This window comes from Mytilus edulis, chromosome 8 (assembly GCF_963676685.1).
Source record: "Mytilus edulis chromosome 8, xbMytEdul2.2, whole genome shotgun sequence".
Taxonomy (NCBI): domain Eukaryota; kingdom Metazoa; phylum Mollusca; class Bivalvia; order Mytilida; family Mytilidae; genus Mytilus; species Mytilus edulis.
This window is the reverse complement of record NC_092351.1, coordinates 71,652,042-71,664,272: the sequence shown is the minus strand read 5'-3', so window position 1 is coordinate 71,664,272 and position 12,231 is coordinate 71,652,042. Positions and strand designations below refer to the sequence as shown.

The following is a 12,231-nucleotide window of genomic DNA, read 5'->3' as shown; positions in this document are numbered from 1 at the left end:
TCGCAATGATGCAAGATGGTCGAGTAGAGTATAACTTTTGTGAGCGTCTAGTTATTTTTTTCAGTATACAAGGAAAAACCCGTTGTGATCCTCATTTCCAATGCATAAATAGACCTTTAAACTTATTCCAATTGTTGATATACTTAATAGATCATATCTCAAAAGAGTGCTATATAATCAATATTTTAAATGGTTGATATGCATTTTCGTTATGGTGTAAGAGTACGGTAATTGTTCACATAAAAGAACAAAGGGAAATCATGAGATAGAAAAATCATGTATCATGTGTATGGAATACAGCTTTACATATTACAGTGTATTTGTAATTGAAGTGATTTAATTTTGCAGATTTGTCTAAACCACAGGTACGGTACAATTTACACTATTATTGTTCGTTAACAAGTAACCGGCAAGCTATTCATTTAAGGAATTGGACTAAATACTTATCCACATTTAGTACCCTATTATTATCAATTATTATAAATGCCATAAAATATAGACCTTGTATTGCATTGGAAGTTAAATGCATTTGAAAAAACAGTGATAATTAGATTGTACCCGTACAAAATTAAATCACTCTTTGTCAATTCATATACATTATTTACAATGTAAATCAAATCAAGCAGAGTGAATAAAACACCAAGAATGGAAAACTTTTCAATACAATGTTTTCATCTGAATTAGTTGTAACGATCAGATTAACGAGTTTTCAAATGCTTGTCTATATCTTCAATAACTGCCTAGACCAACATCGACATCTTCAAATGACAACGACACCGACAGTGAGACATTCATTTGACATTATTTAAAAACAATTTTACTTAAAATGGGTTTGGGTGTTGTTTAATATACTTCCCGTCTTGTACATATTATTTACCTTATGTTACAAAGCTTTGTTTTTCGTAATTCCATTATATAAACTAATACGTTGATGTAATAGATTACCTTGATGATTTTGTCATCTGTAAACGGTATGTGTCATTAGTCGGTGTCGAGAGTAATTGAAAGATTTTACTATGTGTTATTACTTGGGATATATATATATATTTAAAAAAGCAGATGCGGTATGATTGCAAATGAGACAACTCTCCCCAAGAGACCAAATGACATAGAAATAAGAAACTACAGGTTACCGTACGGCCTTCAACAACTAACGGCCTAAATTATGTACCAAAAAAAATGAGCGGAAAACAAATATATAACACATAATTATAAACATATACTGAATTACAGGCTTCTGACTTTAGACAGACACATAAATAAAGAATGTGGCGGACTAAAACATGTTAGCGGGATCTCAACCCTCACCTAATCTTGGAGAGTGGTGTAACAGTAAAACTATAAAAATGAATGGAAAAAGGCTTAACTCATCAGATGTATACAAATACAAATATAACACAGAGTGGACGTGGACATATCGTCGCTGGGCTTCCAAAATGTTGTGAATTACAATTTTTTCAAGAAAAAATATATCTCACAATCAGGCTTTGAAAATTTTGACAAAATGCGTGCTTCCAAAATGTTGTATGTGAACTTGAACATTTTTGTAAATTGCTTTGAAATAAAAACTTTGACATTTCTTGAGTATCCGAGAACTTAAATTATTTTCACCGAAATAAAGAAATGTAGATTTATTTTATTCCCAAAGCCATTTTACAAAGATTTTCAAGTTTTCATACATTTTGGAAGTAAACTTTACAAACAACTGACATATGCAATTTTGTAATATGTCTTATTTCAACCGTTTGGATTGGTCTAATTGTATGCTCTTTTGTAATACCAAAGATTTCTCCCGCCCAGACCATTGATGTCAAAAAGTATTTTTAGCAATAAAAGTCATATACGACATTTTAGAAGCGCAGCGACGATATGTTCTGTATGAAGATAAGATCAACTAGGACTACCGCTTGAAGAAAAAAATGCGAAACATCTCGTTTTTGTACCATGGGAACAATTCGTCCTTCGAACGTTGTGAAATCGATAAGCTATTTTGTTTTTAAATCCCGCCCACCAAATTAATACAACTATACTTGAAGACGATATGGGAGGTCGACGCAGATATCTAAGATGTGGTTTAAACTTCAATGAGTTAAAAAATCTCCCGACCTAAAAATGCAAGACGCAAACTCTAATATTCTTTATTTTTTGTCTTAATTATAGTCTGGATTGCTCGGCTTTTGATTTTGGGAACGTGTTCATTAATATCCTATTAAAATGCTGTTTGAACCTCAAAATACACACATGCAAGAAGGATGTTATATAAGATATGCAACGACGTTTGTTTTGAAATATATGGAGGGCAATCGACTCTTCCAAATTGGATATTTAAAATGTTTACTTTTCCATAGATGGAGATGAACCAAGATATTTGGAAAATTTCTTTTGATGAGGACAATAACAGCGAAGTATTTCATATATATGACAATCAGCAAGATGATCCAATGTATTCAGAGAAATTAAAGCTTATTTCTGATTGCCAGAGACTTGTGGGAAATGACAGTCAAGCAAGATCTCCTCTGAACATTGCAGTTATTGGACAACTTGGATGTGGAAAGTCATCGTTTCTTAACACGGTCTTTTCCAGTTTTAATACAGATAGTTGGCGGGAAATTGCTCCATTTGGATTCTTTATGTCAGCGGGTTCTCAATTACATTTCACAGAACGTTTTAGAAGGTCAGTGAAAACAAATTAAACAAACAATTGAATAATCTAATGTAGGAAATTAATATTTAAAACAAGGATTAAGGAGACATGCAAGTAGAAAGAGCCTTCGTTTTCATATGACTTATAGAAAGTACGGATTTTAAACCAGTTTGACTCCAACAACATAATTCAAAAGAGTCACCCTTAACAAAATGACTTGAGAAATTTATCAATAAGTATGGTCTAAACATGTTATATAATAATCAACTTTTTAAATTTATGCTTGAGTCAACTTCTATGTCAAGTCGATTCTTATCCACAAATCATTTAAAAAAAAATTATCGACCACGTGGTATAAACTTTAGTCATTAATAAAAGTCAAAATGTGATAATTAAACCATTTAAATTGATTTTACTGAGGTATATTTTGTGTGGGCATGCCACTTTTATATTCACACTCCTGGAATTAAACAATATTTCGTACGCATACCAACATGACAAAATCAAACCGCACGTCCATTTTAAAAGCAAAAAACATCCATAAACTTCAATTAACAAGTATTGATAAATTGCTAGTCGCTCGAAAAAATCAGAAAAAGAGTCAAACCAATATTTGTTTGATAAGAAATCATATTAATATAAGATAACAAATTACGATCTGAAAAGGCCTCACGTTTATTTTTCTCTAAATCATAAAATCTATGAAAGAAAAGAAATTGTTCGTTTATAGTCTGATATTTTTACTAAAACATAATAGAAAATTTACGGTTCTGATCTTAGTTACTAGTATCTGTTCACCACACAAACGGACGAGCTAAGATTTGGAAATGATTAAGCACTTGAATAAAACAAATTCCTCTGAAACCTTGTCAGTAGTTATAAATGGTGACATTACACTTTCATAAAGCAATTGAGTAATATTAAAAATAAGAGAGAAAAATCTTCAGTATATTTATGACGTTTCCTTATGTATTTGAGCAGCTATACAAAAGAAGACTACTACAGAGATTCTAACAACAAAGGTGTTCTTATGCCGACATTTGTAGACATGACTGGATTTCCTGATGAAAAATCTGAAACCATTTCGAATCTTTTAGAGATGGTATTATCCGGTAGAATAAATGAGAATCAAAAGCTGAGTAATTTTGTTCAAGGAGCCAACAACCTTACAACGACTTCTGCGAACCATTACAATAAAGAGGTCAATCATTTACCGGTTGATAGAATAATTGTTGTGTCTACACTAGAACCAGCTTCTCAGTTACCCAAATATATCTTGGGAAGCATAGTTGAAGCTGCAAGAAAAAATAGAGGCATGTTTTAGAATTTATAGCGATATGAGAAAGAGTGTTTTATGTTTTATGACTTCGTTTACAACCTTCATGACAAGTTGTTGGCACAAGATATTTTTTTCAATAATTGTGCTGTCTGACACGCACAATTTTTCATCAGACCCCTGTTATTTTTTTATTGTTAAATTCTGTGATATTCATCATAAATTTATATAAAACTTCATATCTTACATATATGAATAAGGTTATATGACCAACGAGGCATCAAGGTCGTTCAAAAATTTGTAGTAGTTTAACAATTTTTATGATGTCCATCGTAGAGCCAAAACCAGGGATGTAAATATCTTATTATTATCACACATGTCGCATGAATTTCAATGAAAACAAGAGGAATACTGTATGGTGAGCTATAACAATCCTTTAAATCACAAAACATGATACATTTCTAGCGAGATAATTTGTTCTATTTAGGTTGTACAATTTTCAACTCGTCTTGATACTTAGAATCTTCATCAGAAAAAAAATAATTGACCAAATTTTCTTTTCATAACATAACAGTATTAAGCGAAGAACATGTTTACAATAATATGATACACATCCATAACATTTAGTACTTGATCAAGAATAATTTAATATATTGCCTTTGCTACTAACAAATTTATAACAAACGCGTTTTGGTGTTGAGGAATACAATAGTTAACATTATACATATTATACTATGTATGTTTTTTTCCTTTCGAATCTTATCCTTTGTCGACTGTTGATTTTATTTTTGTCGAGATAGGACATGCTGTCGTTTGTCTTTTCGACTTTAATAATCCTTTGATATTGTCTTACATTCTATAGACATCCCTATGTATGGAGTTTTGACAGGGAGAGATAAATATAACCCGTTATGTAACGAGGCAGTGGCAGAGAAAGTAAAAAAATTCAGACAGGTTCTAGGACTTCCAAAACATCGTTTTGCATGTATAACCAACTATTGTGAAGATGCTGATCCAAACATGAAATACCTGAATACAACTATCCCACGTTTTGATGTACCAGTTCTTCGGTTTCTGAAACAGGTAATTAAATGTTGATGCACCGAATATAATGAGGTAATTTGAGATTATTACATAAGGTCCAATAGATATGAGATGTGTTAATTTACCTGAAGAGTCTTTTATAAACTCTAATGTATAATATTCCTTGCCTTACGTGAGAAACATATTGAGGTATTACCTGAGAATGTTAGAAGGCTTTTACCCACATAAGGTGTACAACAATCCACATAAATGAGCCAAATCAAATCAACATATAAATAAAAAGTGAGATATAAAACAAAATAAAAACTGTCTTCAGATGGACATTTTGGAAACATCTCACTAATTAAACTATAACATGTATATTAGTTAATATCTATACTATTAAACGAGAAGACCTCATTTTGTGTGTCGCTTCTCTTCCTCAAACAATAAATTAATCCTCATGCCTTTGTGTCCTATATGTACCATGCACAGTCGCATGGTACATATAGGACCATTCTTATGACTATTCAGTTTGGGTTATTTTGGGAGAAAAACGAAAATAAAGGCGACCGGATTTTGTTCCGTCATCAGACCTGACTACCGGTTTTAACATTGAGAACCGATCGGAGGATAGATAACAAAAATCAAAAATAGATGAGCCAATCAGAGTGTTGTCCATATCATCGTTTTTATATCGTAAGAACCACTACTATTATACCTGCATGCATACTATGATTAATATTATTAGTTACATAGTGTGCTAGTGATCCCATATATACCGTATAACGTCACTAGCACACTATGTAACGAATTTATCTTATCGACTATTTTAACGTGTAAAATTTAGACAGTGACCTATCAAAATGAGCAAGTCTTCATACTGTTAGCATTAACATGATTTAGAAACTACTTCCTTTGATCCTACAAAAACAGATGCCAACAATGACAACTTGTTAGATTTAAATGTGTTTTATGAGTTTATTTCACTTTATCATCACTTTCTTCGTCTGTCGAAACCTTTATGATTTTTTCTCAGTACTGTTTTGTTTTTCTAAAGGAACGTAACACCACTACTAACCGTGTATGAAATAACCCCGCCTCCTTATTACCTTATATGGAATATAAAGGGTCGTAACTCCTCTAATACTGTATGAAATAAGCCCCGCCTCCCAACTAACTTATATTATTATTATACAGACTCTCTATATATAATATCAGTGATCGTCATGGTGAAGTAACTTAGAATTAATAGTTAATAGAAAATTAAATACACTGTAATATCTATAATATAGATACGCATGTTCATAGTATACAGACACGCGAAAGTTAAGGAATAAAACTGAAAACAGAATAATAACGGACTTTGAAAAAAAAGATAGGCTTAACAATATTGTCCTGTTTCCGTGTACCTATATAGCTTCTGATATCATTTTTGAAGTGCTTCAGACAGAAAGTCTTTTACAAAAATTAATCCTAAAATAGTTAACATACTTTCAACAAAGCTTAAGATGCCCGCGATTTCGATTTTAAGTCAAACAGGACTTCCGGTTTTAAACTTGCACATAAATTTTATAAGAGTATTCGGGGATCGGACAATAATTATCGCGTTTGTAAAGACTCTCTTTATAATATAGCAGTGATGGCATGGGAGAAGAAACTTGAAAAAGATAGCTGATAGCAATACACTTTATTTATAGTAAACGTATGTTCATAGTATACAGAAACGCAAAATAATGGAATTTAACAGAGAGAAAAAAGTAACGAACTTTGGAAACAAGGGAGAGGACTTAAACTGTTTCCAAGTACTAAAATAAAAAAATGTAGAAATAGCTTCCTGTGAATTTCCTACGATAAGATGTATTTTTTTCGCTTTTCGCGACAGATCATGAACGAATCCTAAGTCCATGCCATAAGATAGGCAATTCAAAGTTTATGTTTTGATTGGCAAACACATAATATTTAAATACACATTTTCATTTATTATTATTGAACTGTGCTCATTTTCATGTTTTATGCTATAAAATAGAAAACATATATTGTTTTAGGTCCTTACTCCTTCGCGTGAAGACGCTTCAAGGAAAACGGTAATATCAATACTTAAGTACTGTCATATAAATAATGCGCAAGTGTTCATGCAAAATGAATTTTAAATTAAATTGTATCAATCCAGGTCTATATTTCTAGAAACGTCTAACTGTAACCTAAGTTCCGTTTGTGATCGTAATAGTGTTTTTTCATTGTCGATCGTGTTTTGCTAAGCGTCTATTTATCAATGAGCGATATATGTCATCTGCCATTAGCAAAGAAACTGACAAGGCAATCCTTGTTAATTAAGACTAGGATGGAGCACACGTTTTCATTAACGTTATATGGTTTAATTAGTTATCAAAGGTACCAGGATTATAATTTAGTACGCCAGACGCGCGTTTTGTCTACAAAAGACTCATCAGCGACGCTCAGATCAAAATAGGTATACAGCCAAACAAGTACAAAGTTGAAGAGCATTGAGGACCCAAAATTCCAAAACATTGTGCCAAATACAGCTAAGGTGATCTTTTCTTGGGATAAGAAAATCCCTAGTTTTTCGAAAAATTCAAAGTTTTTTAACTGGACATTTATTAAAATTACCAAATAATTGATATTCATGTCAACACCGAAGTGGATGGTTGATAGTTGGAAATCACATCCTATTTCTAAAATCAAAAAAACAAAACATGTAACTCATGTTTTTTTTATTTACTTTTTGTAGGTTATTGATGACTCGAAAGATAAAGAACTAAGGAATAAGTTAGTAGAAAGATGTAAGACATTAGTCGGTTTAAGTGGGCAGGATAAAACACCTTTAACAATTGCGATAATTGGAACGCCTGGAGGAGGAAAGTCGTCATTTCTAAATACTGTTTTTGCCGCTTTAAGCAATGAAAGATGGATAGAACGCGCAAAATTCGCAGACACTGGTAAAACAGACAGGCAGACGACTAAACGATTAAATCGGCAAGTACACGATAGTTTCCGTTCAAAATTATCATAAAACCATTTGAATAATGAAAAAGTAAGAATGCATATTCTTACTATTCTTACCAATATAGAAAAAAAATCAAATACTATTATTTTCTGTTGAGCCTCATTTTTAGACTTTATATGTGTAACATATTTTTTTCAGGCTTTTAACAGTTAACTAAGCAGTGTATATTATTTGAAAGATTCACCTTACAATGCAACTTGGCATTTAAAATCTTAAGCAATTTTTATCTTCATATATTCACAATTCGTTCATTTTAATTTTGTTCAGTTATAATAGTTCAAGCTTAAAAAAAGGTGAAAAATTCCAATGCGACTTTCAAAGTCACAAGTTGTACACAGCAAATTACAAGACTAAGCAAAAAAAAAAACTCACCATAAACTAGGGGTGATCTCAAGTGCTCCGGAAGGGTAAGCAGTTTTTATTATTATAGATCTTATAGATCTTAAGCAATTATGTTCAGCAAAATAAGATCTACAAATAAGTCAAACATGACCAAAATGGTTAGTTGACCCCTTTAGGAGCCAAAAATTTCTAGAATTAAACTTTTTTTCTAAACCTGTTTTTTGGGTTTATAAGACTGTAAAAAAATAATTGGTAAAGAAAAAATCATATGGTGGTGCACTTCTTTTTTTGCTACAGCCCTTTGAAAGTACCTAATTTTGTTGATTTTTCCATTTTTCGTCAATTTTTACCTATTTTTTGGCTATAATCATGAAAAAAACTACATTTCAACAATCAAACTTTTTGTCATACTTTCAATAAAGATGAAGGAGACCAATCTGAATAAATTTTGAATAAAAAAAACTATAGGTAGGTGTTAATATAAGAATGTTTTATCATATTTTGATGCTTTTTTGTGTCAAATTTACCATGTTGTCAATTTTGTCAATTTGTGATTTTTCTCCATCTTTTCAACTTCTTTGTTATAAATGATTGAAAAAATATATATCTCAGAAATTTGAAAACAAAAAAAGATGTGCGATGTACATTTTTCTCGTAACATCATATTTGTATCCCTCACCCATTTTCTCAAAATTTTGGCTAAAAAGACTGACTTGATTGGTAATAAAAATTTGAAAAATTGGTTACACAAAAACTACTCTTTGGAAATACCTAATTTAAGTTTGATTATAACATTTTTTAAAATTCATTGATATTTTCGACTTATATCATATTTTTTACCAAAAAAATAAGAACGAGATTTCAACGAGACAGAACGAGACTAAAATGTCAGAAGAATACATCCGTAAGGAGTTATTGCCCTTTATAGTCATTTTTTACCAATTTTTTGTAATTTTTTGTATTCTTTCACAAAATTCTTCTCCTCTGAAACTATTGGGTCAAATTTAACCTAAATTAGCCGCAATCATTATAAGGGTATCTTATTTAAGAAATGTGTGCGGTGACCTGACTAACCAACCCAGATGGCCGCCATGGCTAAAAAAAGAATATATAGGTAAAATGTAGATTTTTGCTTATAACTCTGAAACCGAAGCATTTGGAGCAAAGAAGTTAAATTGTTTATCAAGTCAATATCTATCTGTCCTGAAATTTTCAGATGAATTGGACAACTGGTTGTTGGGTTGCTGCCCCCCAATGGGTAATTTTTAAAGAAATTTTTCCGTTTTTGGTTATTATCTTGAATACTATTATAGATAGAGATAAACTGTAAACACCAATAATGTTCAGCAAAGTAAGATCTAAATATAAGTCACATCACCAAAATGGTCAGTTGACCCCTTAAGGAGTTATTGCCCATTACAGTCAATTTTTAACAATTTTCACTAATTTGATAAATTTTTGTAATTTTTTTCAAAATATTTCCCTCTGTATCTAAAGGGCCAAGTTTATTAAAGATGGAGAAAATTGTAAGTTCCGAGAATGTTTAGTAAAGTAAGATCTGCAAACACATCACCATCACTAAAACACAATTTTGTCATGAATCCATCTGTGCCCTTTTTTTTTATGCACATAGACCAAGGTGAGCGACACAGGCTCTTTAGAGCATCTTGTTTAAATCTTTTTCGACCGGTTTAATTTTTATTTGCATATGTTTCGTAATATAACTGTATTCAACTATACAGCAATCATCGTAATTTTGTATCATTTCTAAACAACATTTTATTACAATGCATGATAATAAGAAGCAAATGCAAAATAATTCTATTTTATTGAATATAGACTACGTTTACTTGAGTGAGAAAACACGATATTGTAAAATTTAATAATTTTGTATGAGGCACCATATTGCCAGGATTTTCGCATTGTGAATGAATATTTATGAACCCTTATATATTTAAAAAAATAATTACTAAAGAAGTACAACAAAACCGTTACTAATATCTGTTCTATAAAATTTCTATCGGAAATAAATATTTTCTTTGTATTTATGTTTTCATGACAACATTAAAAGTCATCGTCTTTTATTAAATATTTTTTTTTTTAGGAATTTCATGATGGTCTTTTTAAAATTTCTGTTACATTTATTCATACCCCGACTTAGTGCTTGACAAATTGTTTACACAAGTGAATACTGTATTCCCTAATCTATATATCGTATATGGTTTTTGTACTGTTATCTTAGCAATTTATCAAAAACAAGGTATTAAATAAAACTGGAAATCAACATCAATTCTAGAAAACCTCCATTTCTTCTTACCTCTTAATTTCATGGTGTTAGTTCAATTATTTTTTAATTTGATGTAATTACCTTTTTTTTCTGTTTAGTTGTTTTTTTTCATATTCAACCTATTAATTATGTTTTACATACATATTGTGCATTATAACTTACCTTAGGAAATAAATTGCAAAACTTGATAGTATGGCTAAACCTTTCATGATTTGTAAACATGAAAACTTAGAAACTAAGCTTACTCCATGCATGCATGGACGAAGGTAACTAACGTTAACTTAGTCCATGCATGCATGGACTAACACAACAGACTTAGTCCATGCATGCATGCACTAAGGCAACTAACCCTAACTTAGTCCATGCATGCATGGACGAAGGCAACCAAGGCTAACTTAGTCCATGCTTGCATGGACGAAGGCAACTAAAACTAACTTCTTTAAAGTTTAAAAAATTTATAAATGCAAAATATTTCAAAAAAATTAAATTTTTCAAAAATTAAAAAAAAAAAAAAAAAATATTTAAAAAAAAAAAATCTTTTAAAATTTAATTCTTATAAAATAAATGAAAAAAACATGAAAAATTTTCAAAATTATTTTTTTCCAAAATGCTGAAAAAAGTTCCATTTTTTTTCAAAATTATACAAAAAGAAGAAAAAAATGGTTAATTATCACTGTGTATCATCACCACCAGATATAGGTACCCTTGCATATAGGTATAAATGCCACATGAGAATATTCACGTCTGCCAAAAGATTAGAATGTGTTCACATTTTATTTAAATGATAAAAACTCTTCACTGAACAGATCAGTTGGAGCTGAAAATTTGTTTAACATAACCTGGACAGTAGCTGCAATTAGTTCCTGAAAGTTCCTAATCATTTAGAAGTGGTAAGTATTATTTTAGTTTATTGTTATTATATCTATAATAAACATGGTTAATGAGTTTAATTGAGGTCTGGAGCTGGCATGTCAGTTAACTGCTAGTAGTCTGTTGTTATTTATGTATTATTGTCATTTTATTTATTTTCTTTTGTTACATCTTTTGACATCGGACTCGGACTTCTCTTGAACTGAATTTTAATGTGCGTATTGTTATTCTTTTACTTTTCTACATTGGCAAGAGGTATAGGGGGAGGGTTGAGATCTCATAAACATGTTTAACCCCGCCGCAATTTTGCACCTGTCCCAAGTCAGGAGCCTCTGGCCTTTGTTAGTATTGTATGATTTTAAATATTAGTTTCTTGTGTATAATTCGGAGTTTAGTATGACATCCATTATCACTGTACTATTATGCATATTTTAGGGGCCAGCTGAAGGACACCTACGGGTGCGGGAATTCTCGCTACATTGAAGACCCATTGGTTGCCTTCGGCTGTTGTTTGCTCTATGGTCGGGTGGTTGTCGCTTTGACATATTCACCATTTCCTTTCTCAATTTTATTTGTTGCCTTATGATTTTTGCCTTTGTCTCAATAGCAGCTAACTTTTTGTATATATTGTACATGTACATGCAAGTCGTCAAAACATCAACCCAAAAATGTAAGATCTGTAAGTTTGCTTTCGCAATTTTTTTGTTCTTCCCATGCAGGAATTCTAACCCATGTAACTGAGATATTGTGACACCAAATCT

At 31.1% G+C, this 12,231-nt stretch overlaps 1 protein-coding gene and 1 long non-coding RNA gene across 2 annotated transcripts in view; both read left to right on the top strand.

Moving 5' to 3' along the window:
• The first annotated feature begins 210 nt into the window (after positions 1-210).
• LOC139486201 (uncharacterized) overlaps positions 211-12,231 on the top strand; it is a 51,801-nt gene continuing 39,780 nt past the window's right edge. The window contains exons 1-6 of the mRNA XM_071270990.1: positions 211-365; positions 2,349-2,674; positions 3,626-3,957; positions 4,783-5,003; positions 6,992-7,030; positions 7,696-7,940. Coding sequence (XP_071127091.1) covers positions 2,349-2,674; positions 3,626-3,957; positions 4,783-5,003; positions 6,992-7,030; positions 7,696-7,940 — 1,163 coding nt within the window. The 5' untranslated portion in view covers positions 211-365. The remainder of the gene's footprint in view (positions 366-2,348; positions 2,675-3,625; positions 3,958-4,782; positions 5,004-6,991; positions 7,031-7,695; positions 7,941-12,231) is intronic.
• Positions 11,255-12,231, top strand: part of LOC139486204 (uncharacterized) — a 31,048-nt gene continuing 30,071 nt past the window's right edge. Inside the window, exon 1 of the long non-coding RNA XR_011655507.1 lies at positions 11,255-11,490. This is a non-coding gene — a long non-coding RNA (uncharacterized lncRNA). The remainder of the gene's footprint in view (positions 11,491-12,231) is intronic.